Source organism: Coenobita brevimanus, chromosome 72, assembly GCF_032717465.1.
Source record: "Coenobita brevimanus isolate Jiangsu-jjx chromosome 72, ASM3271746v2, whole genome shotgun sequence".
Taxonomy (NCBI): Eukaryota; Metazoa; Arthropoda; class Malacostraca; order Decapoda; family Coenobitidae; genus Coenobita; species Coenobita brevimanus.
The window spans coordinates 9,963,407-9,988,670 of NC_137025.1; the positions used below are offsets into that span (position 1 = coordinate 9,963,407).

Consider the following 25,264-nt stretch of genomic DNA (forward strand, 5'->3'; position numbering starts at 1 on the left):
TTCATGGGCAACCCTTGAGACGCCTTTCAGTCCTAAGTATTGTACTATACAGGGAAACTATCTAAGACATATTACCTAAGATAAAGTAAACCAACAAGATTATGGCTTTACTAGGTAAATCAACAAGGATATGGCTTAACCAAACCAACAAGAATATGGCTGCTCACCTTTACCCAAAAGGACAACAGGCGTGATGGAGGTAAGAAGAGGATCCGGGGCAGGATGAGGCACCTAGCGTGCATCTCCTGCATCACCCACCACCAGCTGACACACCACCTTCCTCACCACTTTCGTCACCAGCACTTCCGACACTTTCTCTAGCTAATGCACTCACTTCGTTCATAAACCCTTCAAAGTCTATTTCTGACACCTCAGACATCGAATCAGTCTCTTGATCCTCCTCAGGATATGGCTCTTCTGATGCTGAAGGGAGCGATTCCTCACTTTGTTCAAGCCGAAGGTAACGGGTGATGAGTGTTTGCTTGCATCTGTTTACTTCCTAGTTGTACTTGTCGGTGTAGTAGTGAAAGGTTTTGTCCAGTGAAAACATCACCTCCTCCACTCGCAGCTGAGAGCGTTCGTTGTCCTTGAATTTTTCCTTGAATTTATCAAGGACACACAGTACCCTGCTGATCTCCATCATGGACAAATCTTCACTCTCCATCACTGGTGTTGCTGGCTTTGCTGCGATCTCCTGCTCTACATCGGCCTCGTCCACTCGCTACACGATTTTGGGGGGATCCTGCTCTGCTGCTGCCGAATGTAAACCCCTGATCTCCTCCAGCAAGACGGCCTGAAACCCGGGCACAGCTTGTGCACTTGTGAGAGTGGCTGTCTTTGCAGTGGCCATGGACTGAAAGCCGCTTCCCGGTGTGATTTCACACACGTGCGGTACGAGGAGGCGCCAAGCATGGTTAATTGTTGCAGTGGTTATATCTGCCCAAGAGGACAACAAGAGAGTGATGGCATCCTTGAGGTTGAATGACCGCCAAAAAGCCATAATAGTCTTCTCAGTAGTTGAAGTTGGTTGTGCGGGTGCTGTGCATGGTGAGAATGAAGCGGGTGAAGCGGGTGGTGAGTCCAAACCATCCTCGGCGTCCATGACATCACTCCCAACTGTGTTCAAGTCAAGAATTGCCTGCAGTTCCTCACAGCTGTCGGTCTTGCTGCGGAGGTGATCGTAGAGGCGTTGGTGGTATAGCTGCTTGACCGTTGCAATCAACTCCTGGTCTAGTGGTTGGATGAGAGAGGTCGTTCTTGGGGGCAGAAAACGATCTTGCATTCCTTGCTAAGGTCTGCTAGCCAGGTTGGATGACTTGGGGCATTATCAGGGATGAGCAGCACCTTGAAGGGGATGGCAAGTTCCCGGGATTTTGCCTTGGCATCAGGGATGAAATGCTGCAACAGCCACTTGGAAATGATGTTACTTGTCATCCAACCATTGGAGTTGCTATACCAGTATACCCCGCTGTCATCCATGCAGAGCTGATTCTTGTAACATCTGGGGTGTGCTGCAGTACGCACCACAACAGGCTGCATCTTGTGTGAGCCTGATAAGTTCACGGCAAACATGACTGTTATCCTGCCCTTGTCGATTTTTCTGCCCCGGGCCTGGCACTGATGCATACTAATATAAGTACACTTCGGCATAACCTTGTAGTATTGGGCTGTTTCATCAGTGTTATAAATTTGGTACCTGCTGTAGCCGCCCTCGTCAATTATCCCCTTTAGGATGGCTGGATAATCCCTGGCCGCCATTTCATCCGCTGATGCACGCTTCCTCGTGAGGCGAATGTGACGTAGCTCCTTCCTCTTCAGAAAGCGGCAAAGCCATCCCATGGAGGCTTTAAATGGTTTCTTAACAGCAAGCTTCAGAGCTGCAGCTTTGTAGAAAATCTTGGCCTGGTCCTTGATTTAGTGCCCGTTCAGTGGAATTCCTTCCTTCTCCTTCCTCAGGATAAATGTAGCCAGGTACCGCTCCATAAGAATTATAGCCTGGTTGGTCAGCCCTCTTCTTCTGTCCAATGCCACCGTCCCATATGTCTTCACAGTCTTCTTTATGGCCTCCCTGTTAGCCCATATAGTTAGCACGGACGATTCTGCCAAGCCTAGTTCCTTGCCAATGGCCGTGTTACCTTTCCCACTCTCTTTCTTCCTAATGACTTGCATCTTCATGGCATGGGTGATGCACTTCTTCTTCCTGGAGGAGGGGGCAGACATCTTGGCTCACAGAAAAATTAGCCTCAGAGTACATGGGGACGTACCTGGAACAGCGAGTGTACCCTCTGTGCGCGTGTGTTTCCTCTGCTGGGACTCTCACCTCACCACCCTCCAAGCGGCACATATGAATATCACATGATGAGTGAGCAGCATCGACGTCACAAGGTGTTATCGCTTCTTGGGAGGGCAATGTCGTGTACTTGGGGTAACCCCAGATTCGGGCCACTCTTCGCCCCCCATCTCGCTTACAAGGAGTTCAATTCGCGTACTAATAAAAAATACACACACACGCAAAAAATAGGTCCTCGCGTACAAGGGGGATCGCGTACTCGGACCCCACGTACTGTGGGGATGTACTGTATTATAGTAGGACTCGCGCACGTTTGCGGCTGTGGTGTAGCCCGCACCTGTGTACAATGGTGCCACGTTTCCTCAACTTGCGATGTGAAACGGAAGCTATTTATGTACAAGGCATCACAAATTCGATAAATTCAGATGAATAAAACTTACACTTGTGTATTTTGATGGATGAATCAACAGTAATCTTATTATGCATAAAATATTTATACAGTAACACAGAAACATGGCATACATATTGTACAGTGTTGCTAAAAGAAATTGTAGTCACTTTTAATGGTTTTTAGCGTAGTTTTAGGGTGGGTAATAATATCACAGTTATGGATATAAGATAATGAGCCTGAAAAAAGAAGAAATATGCCAATATCCAAAGTAAAAGAAATAATTCATGTAATTCTTGTGAGTGACAACACTTACCCAGTCTGGCCTAAGGTAAAGTACGTACCTCCGTAGACCCAACCATAGCTTGTACAGGTGTTGCTAGGGAAAAATGCTCACATTTACCGGCTTTTACCATAATTTTAAGGACGAGGAATAATCACATTTATAATCATAAGCTAATATGTAGGACAAAATAGTAGGCATATGCCAATACCGAAGTAAAAAAAAAAAAAAAAAACATTATTCACTCGCGAGCGGCAACACTTCCACACCCAGTCGGTGAGAGAGAGAGAGAGAGAGAGAGAGAGGCAGGAGAGGGGCATGCATTGAATGCATTGTCGGCATCACTAAATATAACAAAACCAAATTAACAAATGAAAGCACAATTATAAATAACTTATAAAAGAATCAAAAGTACTCAGGGTGGCTCACATTTCCCGCCAGGAGAGAGAGAGAGAGAGAGAGAGAGATAACGGTATACAAAACGTGGCAACACTGTACACAGGTGCGGGCCACACCACAGCCGCAAACGTGGGCGAGTCCTACTATAGCTCCTCAGTTAGGCTACATGGAATATAGTTACTATCATTTATGGCCAAGAAATGGCGCTTATGGACCACTGTGGTGACATGCCACGCAGAAAGGAGCACCCTAGAGGTACACAACGTAGAAGCGGATGGAACATTTCTTTGTCCAAAGACTACATATGTAGTCAAATATTTGGCGAACTATTGTTTCCTACAGTACACTGAATAATATATGAGCACTGGTAGATAGATAGAGGGTACAGCTATAGCTCGTAGGGAATTGCAGCCATATTATTTAAATCAGGAGCACGGCGGTGTAAGAAAGCCACTGGTTTCTTATGGCCATTTATAGAATACATGTAACTATTACTGTAATCAGCGTGCATCCCACGGTACATTGTAGTCAGCAATGATGCAGGCAGAACGGACATATTGTATCATCATCAAATGCTTCAAAAATTATCATCAACTCTCAGTATTTATTATATATCTATGTATTTAAAGCCAGATGCCTTCATCTTGGAGGAGAAGGACACGAACAAAACGTTTCCATGTCACCTTGTCCTCCGCCATCAGGCTACACTTGTTCCAGTTCACTCCTCCCTCGTTCATACGCCTCCTTACTCCATCCATCCATCTCCTCACCTCATCCAAGTTCAACCTCCTCCTCTTCTTCACCACCTCACTCACGTCACTCTCCTAGTTAGTCTATCATTCATCAGTCTCTTCATATGGCTAAAGCATTTTAGAGTACTACTCTTAACACTTTCCAGCACAGCAGTACTGACCTAAATGTTCCTCTTCACCCAACAGTACCTGAAAGTGGGTAACGCGACGTGCACTACCATAGCGTTGGTGGGCCTTAAGGACAGCGGTCTGCACCAGGAAGTGTGTCAGCTCGCTCTCAAGATGGTGGGCGGCCTCGAGGTGCTACTAAACATACTCAGAACCAGCAATCTGAGGTGCAATGTAAGTTCAGTAACTTGGGCTCTTGTTATCGTATTATGATCTTCAGCTAATGCATTGTATTGCTTCTTGAACTGGTCCTCAGAATAGTGTAGTGCTACTCATTATTCTCTGGAGTAGCAGTCTTAGGCGCAGTGCGAATCTGCCAAAGTAGAGCTTTGGTACTCATATATAAGGGTCACTAATACATCTTCCCAGCGATTTATGTCGCATGTTATATAGCTGTATTTCTTGGTCTGGCCTCCCTAAGTATAATGTGAGTAGCTTGGGTCATACCCTTATGTTCAGCAATTGTACAGTATTCACAACTAAGTTCTGTGTTTCCTTGATGTAGCCGACCGACTGCCATTACTTCACTTTACAATGTCGATCACTTAATTCGAGCAGACCAAGCCATACTTTAGGACTCAGTCATAAGATCAGTGGCCACCTTTGTAGCCTTAACACGTCATCGCTTTGGAAGCATGGTAACGGAACACGCAAAATCAATGAAACAAAAGCAGGGATGGTGCTTCAGATCATTTCGTCTACACGCTCGGTCTCCACGCATTTTCCATTGTCATACTCCACCATGACAGCTGCCCACTGATTGTGTGAACTTGTCCTTAGACACGCAGTAATCTCAGTGTGAGGAATGCTTCATGGATAAAAACTTCCTTTCGCGGTATCGGTATGTTTCGCGCACTTTTACACAAGTAAACCTGTATACAACATGTGACCTCTAAGTATATATATATATATATATATATATATATATATATATATATATATATATATATAATGTTATTTGAAAGGAGCATGTGGAGTCACATGAAGAGACAGACTGACAAATGAGGAAGTGAAGGAGCGTTGTGGTGCGGATGTGGATGTGATAGGAAGCGTTAGGAGAAACACACTTAGGTGGTTTGGCCATGTGGAGAGGATGGAGAGTGAGAGTCTGTCGAGGAGAGTGTATGTGAGTGAGGTAGAGGGGGGGAGGTGGAGGGGGAGGATGAGATGGAGGGATGGAGTGGGGAGGTATATAATTGAGGTGGGTATGGGCTGGGAGGGCAGTGAAATGGCGGGGGTCAGGGCGACATGGAGACACTTGTTTGTGGCCAACCTTCACGGGATTAAGGCGTCTGGCAAGATATATATATATATATATATATATATATATATATATATATATATATATATATATATATATATATATATATATATATATATATATATATACTTCTTTGAAAGTGATTGCAAGTCCTATGTTGTATATTTTCTTCAGTATATATTCATTACACCTTAGGAGTGCCTTGGTCTCGTCTGGTAGGTTGTGTATGATTTCACAGTACAGTACTTTGTTCCGTCCATTTCATTTCTTGCTAGATCGCGATTTCGGGTCCCTTTACCCTTCTTCACTAGACTTGGTAGATGGATGTTTCTTCCTTCGTGACTGAGGTGAAAACCGAGAATGCGCTGATCAAGGCGCTGATCAGGTGAGGTGGGTGCGTGTGTACTCGATCGTGACTGGGTGTTATAATTGGGTTGTGGCCCGCTGTAAGCTTGGGAGGGCTTGGAGATCTGCATGTTTATTGAGTCTGGGGTTTAGTTCTTTGATATACAGTGCTTTTAGTAAGGGGAGGCGTCTTACATTTTCACATATAGTTAAAATTTCTGTAGTTTCTTCCAATATTTTCCTTGTAAGAGCAATTCCACGTTCCATTATACGATGTTTTTTTAGTTGCTCCAGCTGTAAGGTGGTACAATTTCATGGTCGTCATGCTCAGATAGGCAGAGGGGAGGGCTTATCAGTTCATTCCTTGACAAGTAAACCTGTATACAACATGTGACCTCTAAGTATGTCCCTCTTGGCAGGTGACTGTTTTTTCTTTTTATTTTTGTAGTATGTTACAAGGTTAAGTCTCTTTTCGTTTTTTAATGGCTTCACATTTCGCCTCAATACTTGTTCTATAATTTTTTTTTTTTCCTTGTAGGTTATTGAGAAGGTGGGTCTGTAGTAAAGATTGACGTCATCCTCTTTCTTATGGTCTGTCGTTATTCTTGTGATTTTCCTTGTTTGTCGGATGATGTCCTTATTAGAGGAGCCATTGTTCATTAATACTTGTGTAGAGCGTTCGGTTTCTTTGTGTACTTGTTGCCAATATCTGCACTGAGTGTGTACTTCTCCTCTGTAAGCACCTATAGTTGAGTCCTTATATTTCTGTGGGCACTCACTACCACCGTGTAAGCAGTGGCCACGGTTCATTGCTTTCACGACGACATCCATGTTGAAGGAGTATTCATCATGCTTCTCGAGAACATCGATGAATGGCATCGATCCATTAACACTATTTTCTGTGGTGAAAGTTAGGCAGATCTCTTGCAGGCGGGGCATAAGCTGTTCAGTGTGCTTTTCGCTATTACTCTTGATAAAAATATCGTCGATATACCTGCAGTAGATGTCTGGTTTCTCTGCTTTATTGAATACTTCCTCCTCGATGCATTCCATGAAAAAGTTTGCTAGCAGCACTCCTAGGGAAGAATCCATAGCTGCTCCGTCTATCTGGCGGTATTTATTCCCTCTGGGACAGCAGAAGGGAGCTTCCTTAGCACAGCACTCGAGCAGGCCACGTAGTACTGATTCGGGGATGTTAAAATTATGAGTGGAGTCATCGTGGTATACACAACTGAGGATGTATCTGATGGTACGGTCGACAGGAACATTTGAAAGTAATGACTCCACGTCTAATAATGCAATACATACTCTTGCATTGCTCGGGTTTAGAATATCCAGGAATTATGATGCTGAATTTAGGCTGTAGTTAGAAGGAAGATAGGGGGTCAGAATGGTACATAACTTCTGGCTTGGCTGAAAGTTGGCGTGGGGATAGATATATTTATACTGACACACACACACACACACACACACACACACACACATATATATATATATATATATATATATATATATATATATATATATATATATATATATATATATATATATATATATATATATATATATATATATATATATATAAATATATATATATATATATACATATATATATATATATATATATCTATTTATCTCTCTCTCTCTATATATATATAGATAAAATATATATATATATATATATATATATATATATAGAGAGAGAGAGAGAGAGAGAGAGAGAGAGAGAGAGAGAGAGAGAGAGAGATTGTGTGAACGTACCCTTGTAAGCAAAGTAGCATTAGGTCAACAACAGCTTATCAAACTTCTAAGAATGTTCTAACTATAGTTTAACGGTAAGATGGTACTTATGTCTCAGAAAACAGAGGACACTCTGTAAGTATGTGGACTGGATGAACGGCAATGTAGAGCTGGGTCCAGTGAGCTCCTTTGGCCGCTGTACAGTATTAAATCATAGAACTCGAGGGAGTAGACATGCCGACGGTTTTTGTCGGACATATCCGATACATGTTATGACAGAACATCAGGGCCGGACCCAGCACTCTGGAAAGGCGAGGGAGGAGCGATCCCTGGTGGTATTATTATAAGTTTAGATTCATGTGACTACCAACAAATTCCACAAATTGTATTAAAAATCCCTGTTTTCTTTTAAATGATTTTCTGAAAACATATAAGATATTTGTTGCATGTATTTTGGTAAATAGCATTTTTTTTTTTTTATTATAATGATCATAGGTCTGCCAAAAGAGGGGGACATATGTCCCCCACACCTCCCTCAGTCTGTGTCTGAACATACCTGACCTACGCGTGCCTTTGCTAATTACACTTCGTAAAATATGATGCAGGCTTATACATCTTATAGTTTACATATGATCCATAAATGACTCAAAAATAAGCAGCTTGCTCCTACCTTCAGGCTCTCAATTTTAATAAGACTATAGTAACTTTGGCAGGTCATTCAGCAGGTTATTATCAGAGAAAACACAGTACACGAACCTGTGCAAAAATATGAAAAATATATTTCCATGTATTTTTTCAAGGTGGTCTTGGGATTAATGTTACTCCTTTTTTATTACCATATGTACCATGTACAATCTATCTGTCTATCTATCTATCTGTCAGTCTGTCTATCTATCTATCTATCTATCTACATAAATTCGTTTTCTTTCTTTCCTTCTTTCTTTCATAGGCAGTATTATTGATTTTAACTTACCTCACGCTTTTTAGACAGGATTTTGAATTTTGAATGATGCGTGAATGACTGACCTTGGAGTCCATTTCACGAGTCGTGCTTTTCAGTAGTTTTCCTATAGAGCAATAATGCTTGCTCTTTGTTTCTGAATCATATCTTACGCTGTCTTTTAGGTCGAAGTAGGGTTGAGATGGTGGTGGTGGAGGTGACCGAGATGATGGTAGCGGTGGTGAATGACAACGACAACGATGACGACGACAGCGATTATGGCCAAGCTTCTGTGTCCTCCCTTTATCCTCTTAAATAAAAAAAAGATATAAAGGGCGAGAGATGGAATGCTTCGACCTAATGTTTATCCTTTTCCATGTGAAGTAGGCGCTGCTTTAATATCTACAGGTGTTGTTTTGACTCATGTGTGCTAAAAACGATGCAATAAAGAATGATCGATAATTATTTCACACCTGCAGATCGGGGCGTTACAGGTGCTGGAGGCCGCCTGTGGGCATGTGGCTACCAGGGCTACCGTGCATAGACTAGGCGGGCTACAGGTAAAATATTGCTAGTTCTCGAGTACGTGTATTAGCATTGTTTCTGTCGTTATTTTAAGGTTTGTTATGCATGGTGGGTTTACAGATGAAATGTCCTGACGGTGATGAGGATGAAGATGATGATAATATTAGTGACGAAGATGATGATGATGATGATATTAGTGATGATGATGATGGTATTAAAGATGGTGATGACATTACCTTAATACGACGATTATGACAATGATGATGTTGATGATGATGATGAGGAGGAGGTGGAGGAAGAGGGGGTGGAGGAGGACATTGATTATGATCATGTTGATGATGACACTCGTGTCTAATTCAAGAGCATTTACCCTGGTGTAAGTGCAGGGGATGATGATGATGATGATGATGATGATGACACAGATGTCTAATTCTAGAGTATATACCGAAGTGTAAGTGTGGAAGATGATGATAATAAGGATGATGATGATGATAATGATGCACCCGGTGTCTGATTTAAGTGCAAGGATGATGATGATGATTGAACTGATGTACGAAACCAAGTGTATCCAGGTGTAGGTGTGGGGCTATTATTTTCTGTTGAGGATGGCAATTATAGGATAATAACAGTAAAATTGCCTTCTAAAAGAGAAATAACTGCTCAGGCGTTGCAGCGTCCGGTGGGGCACAGCCGGGTTGTGGTGGTGATGATGATGATGATGATGATGATGATGGTGATGATGATGACAGCGATGTTCCTAATGATGATGGTAATGACTGATGAAGCTAATGATGATGACAGCAGTAATGGTAATGAACTAAATATGGAAGGTGACGATAATGATGTTCCTGATAATAATGATGATGATGTTGATTAAAATGATGAATAACGTTACACAGGTTTTCAGATACCCCAGGGTTTGATGGAACAGTCAGGTGCAGGAGTGAAAGTTGACTTGTAATTATGATGATGATGATTAGGAGGACGGTAATAATGATGATATAATGACTGCTTGATGATGATGATGATGATTTAAGTGGTATGTTATTCTAAAAATACTGCACGATTGGTTGAATACACCCAGATGGAGATGCGAGAACTGACTTATGATGATGATGATGAACAGGAGGACGGTTTATTGATAATTATGATGATGATGATGAACAGAAGCTTGATAATTATGATGATGATGATGTTGAATACAAAGTTATTTTGTATCATGGTGCTTGATGCCCTCTCACGTGACTTCAGAAATGGACTCCCATGGGAAACTTTGTATGCCGATGATTTGATGCTGACTGTAGAGCAAGAACGGGAGTCGGAGGAAAGATTTAGGAAGTTGAGAGATGGTATAGGCACACGGGCTTGAGAGTAAATGAACAAAGTTAATAGTATTTAGGGTTGGTGAGGGTACTGTCAAAGAAAAAGGAGAGTGGCGATGTGCAGCTTGCCACAAGTGCGTGAGAAGCAGTTTCAACTTGTGTGGTGTTCGTGATAAGTGGGCGTATAACAGATGTAGTGGTATCAGAAATAGACTGCAAGATAACGCTGATTTCATGTGTCTGGTGTGTCGGAGAGAGCATGTGGAGATTGTCAGGCGTGATAGGATTGATCTTGCTGGTGAGTCTCTTGAGTGTGTGGAAGAGTTTTGTTACTTGGGAGACATATTATATGCTGGAGATTGGGCTGGAGTTAGCTATGTGGCTATAAAGAGGAGTGGTTGGAATAAGTTCAGGGAGCTGTTGCCTCTTCTGATATTGAGAGGGTTTCCCCTCCTTGCTAAGGGATCTTTGTATGCGGCATGTGTTAGGAGTGTAATGCTGTATGGTAGTGCGACCTGGGCTGTAAAGGAAGAGGATATTCGCTGGCTCAAACGTACAGAAATGACAATGATTAGGTGGATGTGCAATGCGTCCCTTGGGGGAGCTAGGTTTATGATGGAAGAGTTAAGAGGAAGGATAGGACTGGTGCGAATTCATTTTGAGATGAGGAGAGGTAGATTGAGATAGTCTGAGCATGTGGAGAGGATGGGGGACGACAATTGGGTGCAGAAAGTGAGAAGTGTGAACGATGGGGGTAGAGCTGCAAGATACAGACTGAAAAAGACCTGAGACGAGGTCATAAAGTGTGACCTCAGGGATAAAGGACTGAATAGGGAGGCTGCCAGAGATCGAGCAGCATGGAGAGCAGCCATGTTGGTACCTTCATAAACGAAACGAAACGATAATAATGATGATGATATTGATGACACGAAGATGGTAAAGATGACGATGATGATGATAATGATAACTAGGAGGATGGTAAAGATGATGATGATGATGATGATGATGAAAATGACGGTTAGGAGAATGGTTAATATGGTGATGATGGCGATGAACAGGAGGTTAATTGTTATGATGGTCATAATCATGATCATGATGATAAGCATGATTAGGGGGTTGATGAAGATTATGATGATGATGCCGATGAACATGAGAATATTAATATTATTATTATGATGATGATTAGGTGGATGGTAATGATAATGAGTAAATTGGTACATTATTATCAAGGTGCTGCAAGGACTGGTTGAACACAGCCAGGTGGAGGTGCGGGGGTTGGCTGCCTCCGTGCTGGCCCAGGTGTGTGGCCTACCCAGCGCCCGAGCAGCACTCATCAGGGACGGGGGAGTGCCCAAGCTGGTAGGTACGAGTATATGTAGGGGGTCGTAGTGTCCAAGCTGGTAGGCATATGTAGGGGTCGTAGTGATCAAATTGGTGCCAGTAGGCATATGTATGGGTCATAGTGCCCAAGTTGGTAAGCATTACTACGATATGTTCGTGTGTGTGTGCATATATATATATATATATATATATATATATATATATATATATATATATATATATATATATATATATATATATATATATATATATATATATATATATCCATTCATCATCCAATCCTACATTGTCCCATGAGAAGCGTAGGAGCCCGGAGCTAGGCAGTTGGTCCCGACATTTAAGATGAGAGTGACCAGCCTCACTCATCCCTGAGTGGCATTACATGAGAAATCAACCCCAACCATCCCTTGGATATAAACCTTCACCGGCTCAATCCGATTGGAGCGCAGCAATTACCCACTAAACCACCAGGCGCCAAAATTTGGCTATATGGTTACCGCCCAACGTAGTAAATGGTTTCCTGGTGTATATATAAATAAATAAATAAATAAATAAATAAATATAAATATAAATATCTATATATATATATATATATATATATATATATATATATATATATATATATATAAAAGGCTACAGGAGAAAATAACTTTTCTTCATTAGAAACAGGTTATGGGGAGACTACGTGAGGTATTTCTTCATATACCCTTGCTATTTCCAGACAATATAAATTTGGCTTAGAGGAGACTTTGCGAACTGGGAGGGTCAGACACAATGTTCATTAATCCTTTCAGTACTAGATGGATTTCTTAGGGCAAATAAAATTAAGTTGGCAGCATGAGTAAACTGCAAATTTGCGTCATTATGTTGAAAGGTTAGTTAAATTGAATGAGTTGAAAGAACGTATTATCATCGGGTTACGAAGCTTTCTCACACCTGTTCATAGCGACTTATTCATGTTTACCAACCAGTCTCTTTTATGTTACGTTTCTCTTCATACAGAGATGGCATGAATAACGCAAAATGGAATATAAACGTGCCACAGAAATAAACTGATAAGCAATAGGTACCAGAGAGCTTTCTTAATTGGCTAGAGTACTGCCCAGAGAGTTGAGGTACAATTGAGGACAAAAATAATCGATTCACTTTTTGGTCGAACAGTAATGGAACGCTTACACAGGATTCTGAAAAGCTTATTGTGTTCTGAAAATAGCTTTTCTGTGCTTCGAATGTTATTGCTCACATTGTCTCTACTTACCGCAATGCAGTCAATCTATATTTTATGCCCGCAACTGTATGGCCAGGTGTTGGAGATGGCCGCCTTCATGTGGTAGCACAGATATAACCAAACGACTTCATTGCCTGCTTATACAAACGTCCCTCAACTCCTCCTCAACCCCCGAAAAGAGAATAGTGGATTGCCGGAGAAGGGCAGTTCCAACTTAAAGTCCACCGGGTTCACGTTTCAGATGAACATCATCCTCCTCCTCCTCCTCCTCCTCCTCCTCCACTTCCTCCTCCTCCTCCTCCTCCTCCACTTCCTCCTCCTCCTCCTCCTCCTCCACTTCCTCCTCCTCCTCCTCCTCCTCCACTTCCTCCTCCTCCTCCTCCTCCTCCTACTACTACTACTACTACTGCTACTACTGTACAACCAGACTGAAGTGACGTTATACTCATACCGTGGCAGGTAAAGCTGCTACGAGTGGATGCTCAAGCCCTGCAGAATGATCAGGAACTGGCAGCGTGCGTGGAGGGCGCGGCGCGGGCACTTTGGGCGTGCACCGTGTCCAGAGCGGGGCGATTGGCCTTTCTAAACGCTGGTGGCCTGGAGATGGTGGGCAACCTTCTTACAGTGTCCAAGGCAGCCCAGCTCGTGCCCATAGTGGGAGTCATCCATCAATGTATTACTGAGGTACTCACATTTCACTGCAGAGTACAATGCGCACTGGTATAATATTTTGATGAATGTGTACCCTACTATAGTTCTTTTACTTTAACTTGACCTAGATTTTTGTCATTTTGCACCATTTTTCAAGAAACTCATTGGCAGAAAATGCCATGTTATGGTTCTGCAACCCTCCATAACATGATCTCAAGGTACTAATGTCCTGTTACAGTTCAGAATTCCAAATGGAGAGACGGCAGTTTTAGGCCAAGTTATAGCATAAGAAGTATAGTTAGTCAGTTCTGGTTACAATTATGTATTACTGTTTGTGACGAGAAACTCTACTGCATTTAGTGAATGGGGACTGCATGTAATTTGTTGAGGAACCAGACATGATTTATTTGTGCGAATGAAAATCCCAGTCTGTTTATATCTGACTCTAATGATTTTTGTGAAGATTCCTTAGTCATTATCGGACAGACGTTCCTTTCATTAAAGTGACAGATGCTAAATTCAGCTGCATAAGAATAAGCACATAAGAGTTGATCCGTTAGTTGCCGGTCCCATTTTATTGTAGGAAATGGTAAAAAAACAGAGTCCATTCACCTTTATTTCGTAGTGTTTGTTCTTGTTCGTTTTCAAGGTGGTGACTCTACCCTAAGAAGTATTGAAAAGGGTTATGAGCAGCATCATTTTTTCCAGCTGTTACATTAACCAATAATATATAGAGACAGTCGTTACGGCCACCATAATGCTCTGTGTGACTGACTATTTTCTCCCTAGGCGGTGTTCCGGGAGCGTGTAGAGAGTTCCGGATACACGTCTGCTCTGGTGAAGCTACTACATTCACCTTCACCACAGCTACAGGTGTTGGCTACCAAGGCGTTGGCTAGGGTAAGCAAGCAGGGTTCAAGTAGGTGACATATGAATGTGTGTGTCGGGGGCGTGGGTGAGACAGGGGTGCAGGTTAGGTTGTACGTTAGCTTGTGAAGGTGCGTCGCGATGAATATTAATAAGGATGAAATATGTTGCTATCTGACATTCGAGAAAGGTGTAGGCAAGACACTGTTTTATGTTCAGGCATCTGTATAAGGGAAACCAATAATATAAAGTAAATGTGAAGTTTCATCCTGTGCTTTCGGATAAACATGGAAACTGGATACCCAGTTCTGCGATATGTATGCCGATTTCGTTGAAATTCATGTGCACACTTCCCCCTATTTCTGATTATTTTTATTTTTTGGGAGGGGACTGACCCCTCAAGAATCATGAGAGGGCGGGGGTCATCCTTTCCAAATATCGCGTTACAGATGAAGTCCATTGCACACCATGTACTATGATATCAACGCCATATCTGCCCTACTTTCAATATTTCTGAGAATATTTAATTAGATGAGGGGGTCTGACTCCCCTGAAAATCGTGGTTGGAAAATTACATATACTGGAAGGCCCTCAGAGTAACCAGGCGAATTCACCTGGGAAGTTTCATTCAAATCTTTCCCCTATTTCTGATCATTTTTATTTTTGGGAAGGGGGCTGACTCCCCCAAGAATAACTGGGAGTCACTGTCCCCAAATATCGCATTATGAATGAGAGTTCATTGTATAACATGTACTAGGATATCAAAACCATACGAGTATATGCCTTCCTTCCCCTATTTTGTACCCTTTAAAAGTTTTGGTGGTGGACTAACACCCCAAAAATAATAGTGGAAAATTTTATATATTGGACATAGCTACACAGTTCGTTCTTTAAGGCCTAGCAGTCTTCTTACGTGTCATACATGTCCACATGTCCTATTAATGGCAATCCCCCTCCAACCCCCCCTCAAAAGAAAAAAAATCTTTACGGTCTTTGTTCGTCTTTTCGTGTTTGCCCCAGCCACAGTATGTTTGTTTTATTGTACAGTCAATATCAAAAGTCCAGTCGCATCTGCACTTTTCTCCATGAACTTGAAAAATTAAGCTCGTAACACCGTAGCAGTCTACGCTACTGACGATGAGCTTAACTAAATTAAGTTATCAATGTTGGTTGCTGTGAACTTACAGTACTTGATTGATTTTTTAAAAGTCCATGGAGAGAGAAACGGGAAAGGCAACATGGCTTTTGGTGTCGCCTGTATATACGAGTAGCACACGACTGGTTCCAATATTAGCCTTGAATGTAATCAGTAAACCCACTGATCTTTCTCTTACTCTCCTTACCCCCAGTGCTCAGTCCTGCAGGCGACTAGTGAGCGGCTGGTGCGAGAGGGTGGGCTAGAGGTGCTGATCAGCTTGCTGGCACGAGAGGCTCAGTCCTACACAGACGCACTCTTCGAAAAGGATCCCGCCTTCGCCCGCGAGTCAGGGATGACCAGTGAACCACCGGGGGCACCTCGCTCTAGGAAGGTCAGTGAAGGTCTCACCATAATCGCCTCGTTCTATACTATACTTCATACGACAGTGCAGGGTAATCAGTGTACTGTATATGGAGCCTGTTTACTTCTCCAATTATGTCCACAGAAAAGGTGAAGGAGTTTTGCTCTGGATTTCCCATCCTCATGTGATAGTGGGAAACTGTGTATGAATGACGGAGAGTGATGCTTCTGGTCTGAAATTCTATAATTGTAACAAGGGTAGTGGTATACTGGTATACTGTATACTTGTCTTTTCATTGTTTCCATGTAAGACCTCTGTATCCTGTTGGGAGTAAAATCAGTTATTTGTTTTCATTATAATTCTGTATCCTCCTGGGAGTAACATTAGTAAATGGGGGATTGGCTCATTTTCCATGTGCACCGTATTGATATTTTATCCTATTCTGTGTTTTTCTTTTTTCTGGATCTTATCTACTTATCCTGACAGTAAGAGTAGGAATACTGATAGAATAAAGAATACATGTTTCTAGACATACCTGGATGTCATATGTGCGGATATCATGACCGTCAGGCGTCAGTGATGCCTGATACCAGCAGCAGCGTGGGTGGTGGCGCCCCTCAGCAGCCGCCAGGGAGCCTCCTGCCTGACGCCGACACCACCAAACTAGAGTCTGAGACGGCCGGCGAGCAGGATCCTTCAGAATACAGTGGTAAGGCTGTCATCAAACACCACCACCCGGTATGACTGGAATTTTGTGCAACTTGCTGGGTTGGGTACTTATACACAATTGTTAATTTGATACTGAAAAATCCTTAACTACAAGAGGCCTTTTCTACGCTAGTAATGCCGTCTGGAGGTGGCAAGAATAAATTACCAGAAAAAAAGACATGTATTGAGGGAGTTAATGGAGACAGTTCCTAACCCTTTTCGTATGGAGTCTATGTAAGCTGAATGATATCGTCAGGAGGTCGCAAGACAAAATAAATAAATAAATAAATATGTAAATAAGGATTGTTACACTCAAGGTGCTTCACTATAACAGAGCCCCATGTGGTTCCACATCAGTCTAGGACTTTTGTACTTGTTCTTGACATGAAGTTCTTACACTGGTATGGTGGGATGGAGATGATAAATTGTATGCAAAGTAGCAGGTCAGTGTTGTACGAATTATTTCATGTGGTTCTTATTTCCCCATACCAAAACTTGCTGTATATTCAGGACTTCACTAGCTCACTTTGGCTACATAAGAGATGAAACTTTCGCTGTTGTTGTTGGTGCATTTGAGTAATATAATAAGGCTAAAACCATACGATTTTATTTGCTGATAGAATAAAAAGCAGTCAAACCGAAAAAAATCGGGTAAGTCTTTCTGTGTTGTGGGTGTTCCTACGAAATATTTGAGTGAAATAAGTCCATATTATTTGGTAGATGGGGGCGCCCACCATCCACTCTCTTGATGTAGCACTACCTTCTTTCCCTCTATAGGTGGGGGCGGTCAAGCCCTGGGAGACAGTGAATTGCTGGAGGCGGTGTCGGAGGCGGTGTGGCACGTGTGTCTCCTGCCTGACCACGTGGGTGCTGTTAAGGACCTCTCTGCCGTTCCCATCCTTGTCGCCCTGCTGCACCACAATGACGAAAAAGTGAAGTGCAGTATGGTTCCTTACTTTTGAATCTAGGGATGTGTCAGTGATAGCATTATGCTTTCGTTGCAGTTTAAGTCTAGTGATTTCATGGCTACAACTTACATAGGTCCGATCGCTAAGAGGTGACGATAGGTTTTTCGATCAAATAATGCAATCAAGGGAAGTAGGTTGGTCATCAAGGCTTAAGTACACTACCCATCAGTAACATAACCGTAGCCCGCTGCATCCTGACCGGGTTAGTAAGGGACTGGCTGTTGCTCTTTTATCTTCTAGCCATCTTCTAACTCCATCTAAACCTCTGGAAATATTTAACCCCTCCTAAGCTTTTCTAAGTATTCTAACATTTATAAAGCTTTCTGCTCTTCTCAGACCCTTCAGACCCTTTGATATATATATATATATATATATATATATATATATATATATATATATATATATATATATATATATATATATATATATATATTCTAACCACCTCTAAACATGTTCTGAGTATAAAGATCTTGAAAATTTTAGACGATAAAATAACCTGTAAGAGCAAGGTGTCACAGTTCGCTGGCAGTCGACTTTTTTTTTTTTTACTTTTCTAGCACATAAACCCGTCTCTAGCTGCATCCCTTGGGCATCAACTCCCCACCCACCTCCTTTTCCTCAGGGACCTAATCCCGCACTAACAAATTTTCCTCATCAACTAATTTTTCCTCCTTGGACCAGTTTTATCCCAAAGACCTATATTACGACTTGAACCAATATTATTCCATGGACTTATTTTCCCCAGTTGACCTATTTACGCTCTTGATGTTTTCACAGGATCTGTTTTCTCTGTGGAACTTTTTTGCCGTGGACCTATTTTCCCCATGGATCTTTTTCCCCAAGAATTTATTTTCCAACATGACACTAGTTTCTTTCCATGAGAAAACATCGACTCCACACATGGACCTATTTTCTCTCTTGGACTTTTTTCCCTATGGACCTGTTTTTATCAGTTAAGTCTCTGTTCCTGATTCGGGCCACTTCTTCAGGGACATATTCACGATGGATCTATTCCTGTGATGGATTTATTAGCCTCATGGATCTAAAAATGAACCTGCCTTGCCCACCCATCTTGCCAGCCCACTCACCCATCCCACTCCACCTCCCCATTCACTTACCCCCCTAACCTGACCGCCTCACTTATTCATCTGGCCACACCAACCCACCCACCCACCCAACCACCCCACACCTCCACCTACTCACCCTGCCAGCGTATCCACCTCACGCACCCTGCCCATCCACCCCACCCACCTCACTCATCCATCCTCCTATCAACCAGCCCACTTGACTACCAACCTCCACCAGCAGAATGGCTTTCAAGTTCCTCCACACACACACACACACACACACACACACACACACACACACACACACACACACACACACACACACACACACACACACACACACACACACACACACACACACACACACACACACACACACACACACACACACACACACACACACACACACACACACACACACACACACACACACACACACACACCGAGAAGACACAGCTGCTTTTATGGTATAGAAGGGTTAGTCAAGGACTGGAAATCACTCAGCTTTTTGGTATGTCTCTCTCCTTTTGTTAATGGAGCAGTTTGTTGTCATTTCTTTACATAGCAAACTCATATGCATAACCATTTATTAGTCTGTATTTAAGCTAATGGTGCTGTCACATCATTATTTTGGTGGTTTGTTAGGTATTAATTCTGATGTATTTTCATATGAATGAGTCTTCCTGCTACAGTTTTCCTCTCTTATCAATTTTCATATATGGTGCAGGTACTAACAAACGTAGTGGGTGCCCTGGGTGAGCTGGCTGGGGACCCCGAGTGCTGCATCATACTGCTGCGAGGGGGAGGCGTCACCACTCTGATCCAGCTGCTGCGCCGCACCTCAGACAAGCTTCTGCTCAACGTCACAAGGGCGTTGGGCTCCTGTGCTGCAGATGAGGACGCTCTTTCGGCTCTGTTGCAGCAAGATGGCTTGCGTCTTCTGTGGTCACATTTAAAGAATCCAAACTGCAGGATTCAGGCCTCTGCTGCTAATGCAATCTGTACATGTCTACAACAGGAAACGGTATAAGATTACTTCATCCCTATCCCAACTTTCTGATCTATTGGTTGCCAGTCTATACTGTCCCAGTCTGGTATAGCTACGGATTTTAATTTTCTGTCATGTTTTCTGTGTCTTGCTTTCAGTGAATATTTTTGATGCCACTCCTTTGGTCAGAGTGCCAGTCTATTATCTGTGCAGAGGAAGACGAATCCCGCTTTGTCCTTTTTTGCATCTGATTTGTGATGATTATAGCATTAGATTTCATGTTACCTTGTCCAAGAAACTCTTATCAGTCAGTGTTATAGCATTACAGTATTCTTTGTACTAATTTTTCATCATTCCTAGGCTATGCTCTAAAGACTGCTAAATTTCATGTTATCACAGCCACAAGTGAAACGGGAAGGATGCCCCGAATATCACCTCTCCTTTTAGCGACAGAGGCCATTTACTTTTCATGATGTTTCTGTTTACCAAGAGCAATCCATCCCATTCATGTTCTTTGTTTGATTTCTTTGTTAATAATTGATACGGTTTGTACTGCTTGCTTTAATCTCCTACACATACTAGCCGTGTATGTCCTTAATTATTAGCTGAAGTTTTTGAAACCATTATACGCAACTTTCCTCCACATCATATGCATCTTCAACCCTACTTTCATATTCTTTGTATTCGACTCAGCAATTATTTCTTGTACCTTCTCCTCGGATTTAATAAGCACAACTTTGCTGTTCGCGAATCAAAATTCAATCGCTTTCCGTTGCCCTCCCAATATAAATGTCTGAAATTGCTCTCTTGGAAACTACTGAATAACGTGGGTGAAAGTGTGTCTGCACCTCGAACTTTCCTTGTGTTTTCTGGTTATGCATCTGGTGCAATATGGTAGCAATATCATCTCTGTATATGTCTTCTAATACCATTTCCCTTATATAGATTCTTCTATACTTTGTCTTAAATGCTACCATGTTCAGTTCGGTTTCAGATGAAGGTAATGCTTTCTTTATTGTTTATGAAAGCTATTCAGATAAGCTCTTTAATTGTAATTTATTTGATATTACAGTAATTGGCAATAACTTGAATATATTGTAGTCTGCTGATGAGTAGCCCCTACAAATCCTTGCTTTTATTTTCGGTCTAATTTATGATTGATTCGATTTCTAAGCGGTACTGATACTTCATTCTCCATTGTACGGAGTGCATCTTTGATATCCAAACATTTCGTAAGATGCTGTTAGTCGGTATAATGCAGTCACCTACATTTTTATTGGAGATTATTCTAGCTCCTTCAGCTAGGGAATCTCTTCTAAGACTGATATAATCTTGTGGCTGTGGAATAAAATAGTCCATTGATTGAAGGAGTTGTCAGACCGACCTCATTTCCTGCTGTAAATCCCTTCATACCATCTAAGCTCACACTTCTTCACCCTTAATCTTTCACGTATCTTTCCATTTCCTTCCTATACTGTCCATTCTACACCCTCACATGCATATCATACTAGACCTTACCATTGAAAAATAGTGCACTGGAAAATATGCGCTGCTTATCCGTAGTCTACTCCTTTCAGTAATTCGTCTTTATTACTGCCGGCTATGGTTAAATTCATAAGAGAAGGCACTGGAACAAATGAGTCGATTATGCTGATTCCTTTCAATAACTCGGTTGGATTACTACCGACTATGATTAAATTAATAAAAGAAGGTAGTGGTAAACATGCATTGCCTACGCTTATTTCTTTCATTAACTATGTTTGCTTATTGTTTGTTACTGAACTGGTTATGTGCTAGATTTTTGTACCAACAAAAGATAATGATTTTTTTCCCTTCCTGCCTGCCTGGGAAAATGGCACAGCTGAAAAAAGGGGGAATCAGGACGTCCCTCTGTGGATCCGCCACTGAACAGGTGTGTATCTATGCAGGGGGGTCTTGCTGAGGTGGTGCTGAGCATGGCTGAGAACAGTGTAGTATCTCCCTGTCTTGTTAGAACGCCCCACTTGGAGTGATGACCTTGCTTCGATTCGATCCCCATGAAGTGACTGAAAGAGTTTCGATCTTGTGATGTCACCAAGGAAAATTGGCTGCTCATCTACCGTTAAATGTACTGGATTGCTGTTGCCTGGCCATGTCCTCTACCCTTGCATTGTGAAGGGGTAAACATGCGACTGGCGGTTACCGGTTTGTACTATATCAACAACAATGTATGACAGGTATGTATTTATGCAGGAGGATGTGGCGCAGGTGGTGCCAAGCCTGGCTGAGGGCAGCGTAATATCCCAGATTTTGTTTTATCCTGCCCAGTCTATGTTCCCCATATATATTTCATAACAGTCCTTACTAACGGCACAAGTGCATCAGGTGCGTATATACGCTGAAAAGCATGATAGGGATGGTGCGGAGGCTAGTTTAGGGCAACTTAATATCTCCCCCTCCCCCCTTTTATTTTATTCTGCCCAATTTACGTATCCCACATACATTTCATAACAGATCTTACCAGTGACAAAAAAGAATGACAGTTGTGTGTACCTGTGCAGGTAGGTCTGACGTGGTGCAGAGCCTCCCCTCCCACCGTTGTTTTTAAATCTCCTCCAGTCTCCGGTCTCCATACATGACACATAACAGACCTTAATATCAGCGACAAAGGTATTACAAATGTGCATATTTCTGCAGGAGGGTCTAGCGGAGGTAGTGCGGAGCCTGGTAGGGGGGATCGAACTGCTGGTGTCGCTGCTGGAGAGTGAGAGTGAGGCTGTGTTGTCTGCCGTGTGTGCCGCCATAGCAAGGATCGCCAGGGACCCTCAGAACCTGGCCATCATGACGGACTACGGCGCCGTCACATCACTGTCCAAGCTCGCCGTCAGGGTAGGTCCACGCGCCATGATGGTGATCATTGTTTAGTCAACCTGTCTTAAAATAGTGATGATAGGGAATATTGGTGTGATCAGTTTGGTACAGTTGAGGACATAAACACTGATCTCCTTCGTAATGATAAATAATGAAGCAGTGGGCAATGACTTTCGAAATCCGGTGATACGATAATCTGAGCCAAAGTTTCTCAGAATCTTGGATATGAGTTTTGTATTACTGTTAAACTAAAAAGTGGAACAATATTGCTGTCCGCAGCTGTACAGCGTTACTCAGAATTTTATGAAGTACTGATAAGATGAGGTAAAGGTAACTAGAAGATATAAAGTTACTCTTTTATTGTACGTTCTCTCTCTCTCTCTCTCTCTCTCTCTCTCTCTCTCTCTCTCTCTCTCTCTCTCTCTTTGTAATAGAAATTTAGTCGAAAGTAAATCGCAGAAAAATATGCTATCAAAATTTCATTTGTGCCTATAAAACTGACGTGCCAAAGTCTCACATTTCACAGTACCAGCTGTTTGAAGAAAAAAAAGAAAAAAAAGTTGCGATATTTTGTAACAGATCTTAGGCTTGTAATGAGGACTGACTTTGTAATGATTTGCCTTCAGGAAGGATGTTACAGTGGATATTGAGAGGCAGTAATGATATAGAATAACGATGAACTTTGAGCTAAAATTTTACTTTCAATGTTATGAAGGAATGATCATATGGAACAGTTATGTAGTAATGATCGTTTAGGCAAAATGTTATGCTTAATATACAGTACTGGCGATATGTAGTAATTACGAGCGTTCATGTTATGTTAAAAATAATGATGTGATGGTCTTCAAAGTAATAAGTGAAATTAGTTACCACCAGACCATATTACTGCAGGGTTATCTGTAGACTGTATGATTGAAACGTGGATTACAGTTATTAACTACTTTAGTGTTTCAGTAAACGTTAGGAATTAAATTTTTCTCATTATTTAGAAGTTCTGACACTATTGTTGATATTCTTGCTTTATTTTTCAGTTTTTATAGTCTGTTCATCAAATGATGCAAGTTTAACTTCACCAAACAGTGTTGCATTTCAGTGTTATAGATATTATAAAATTTCCATGTGGAAGTTTTAACCCCGTCAAGCAACAATAATCATCCAGGTGGGTTCAGGTAGACATTCGGCAAGATTATTTTTATTTTCTTATATCGAGAGTACGTACGTTAGCATGGAGGTCCACATGCACTGACGAAAATGCATGACCATGTCAGTTTTTTACAATATCACAGATAAGTAACACTTATGGTTTAGGGAAAAGAAAGGGAAAGGGGAGGTCAGCTCGGTAGCCACATATATCACCTGGTGAATCCACATGAATAACTTTGTGCACCTGTATGTATCAGAATACCAGTGATAACCGTCGAGGTTTTGGTTAGTGGAATATTAACCAAAATATTCCTGCTTAGTTCGCGAATTGTTTCAGTTCAGCGTGAGGATTAATAAGTCGTAATTAACTACGCTGCTTGTTGTTGTCGAGGAGAAAAGACTTAATTTATTCGTCATGACTGATTATCAGAGAACGTCAAATAGATAACCTACAGGATGACTGTTATGTTATTAGCACAATCTTTACATCTGTCAAGAAGGTAGATGTGAAACACAATAGAGATGTCTCATATATATATATATATATATATATATATATATATATATATATATATATATATATATATATATATATATATATATATACTCGTATATATGTATATGGATAGATAGATAGATAAATAGATAGATAGATATTGCATTAATCCCGCAGTAGAGACTGACGTTTAACGTAAAGTAAACGGAGAGGCTTTTATCATCAGCATCAATATAGATTTCTTGCTTCGCGTCCTTGTGAGTTTACCCTCTGCTATGGTCACCGATTGCCATGTTCAGGGTTATTAGCTGACGAGTATATTAAGTTTTATGATTATATATGTATGTATAAGGTGTGTGTGTGTGTGTGTGTGTGTGTGTGTGTGTGTGTGTGTGTGTGTGTGTGTGTGTGTGTGTGTGTGTGTGTGTAAATCGTTAAACGATTCGCATTAGTGTAGCTTACGTGATTCCTATGAGGAACTACAGCGAGAATGCATTAATAGGCATCTGGGTTACATAATGTAAGCTGCAGTAATAATAAGGGCACACCTAACTTCTTAGCCTAACCAAATCTGACTTAATCAGACCTAACATTTATCTTAACCTTGCTAAGTGAAACGTCACCTAACCTAGATTAATACAACCAGAACCTTCACATATCGCATGAAATGGCAGATGGGCAGCTATACGAAATTACCCATGCTGGATTACTGGGCAGCATGACCAGACTGATCAACTGCACATTAACTCATTAGCGCCCAGGGTTCTTGTCTGTGAGATTCTGCTGGAAGGGTACATAGCGTATCGCCTTCCGCCTATTGGCTTAGGTCGCTAACAGGTCTGTACCCTGAGGTTCTCCTTCTATTAACTTTTGAAAATGCCCAACTCCGTCCTTTTAATTGGAACCCTGGACACAAGTGAGTTAACTGCAGATTAAAGGAAAACACCACCCACCGTCTGACTGAATGGAAGTTAGTCAAAAACAGACATGAGGGTCTCTAAATGGCTTAAAGTCGCAAGGAACGATCAAGTGTTAAATAAGGTTT

At 41.8% G+C, this 25,264-nt stretch overlaps 1 protein-coding gene across 1 annotated transcript in view; it reads left to right on the forward strand.

Moving 5' to 3' along the window:
* The window catches only part of gudu (Armadillo repeat-containing protein gudu), a 40,425-nt gene that overhangs the window by 6,760 nt on the left and 8,401 nt on the right, over positions 1-25,264 (forward strand). The window contains exons 3-12 of the mRNA XM_080278283.1: positions 4,299-4,454; positions 9,046-9,126; positions 11,644-11,772; positions 13,442-13,666; positions 14,423-14,533; positions 15,850-16,029; positions 16,570-16,708; positions 17,485-17,639; positions 19,470-19,766; positions 22,407-22,598. Coding sequence (XP_080134409.1) covers positions 4,299-4,454; positions 9,046-9,126; positions 11,644-11,772; positions 13,442-13,666; positions 14,423-14,533; positions 15,850-16,029; positions 16,570-16,708; positions 17,485-17,639; positions 19,470-19,766; positions 22,407-22,598 — 1,665 coding nt within the window. The remainder of the gene's footprint in view (positions 1-4,298; positions 4,455-9,045; positions 9,127-11,643; positions 11,773-13,441; positions 13,667-14,422; positions 14,534-15,849; positions 16,030-16,569; positions 16,709-17,484; positions 17,640-19,469; positions 19,767-22,406; positions 22,599-25,264) is intronic.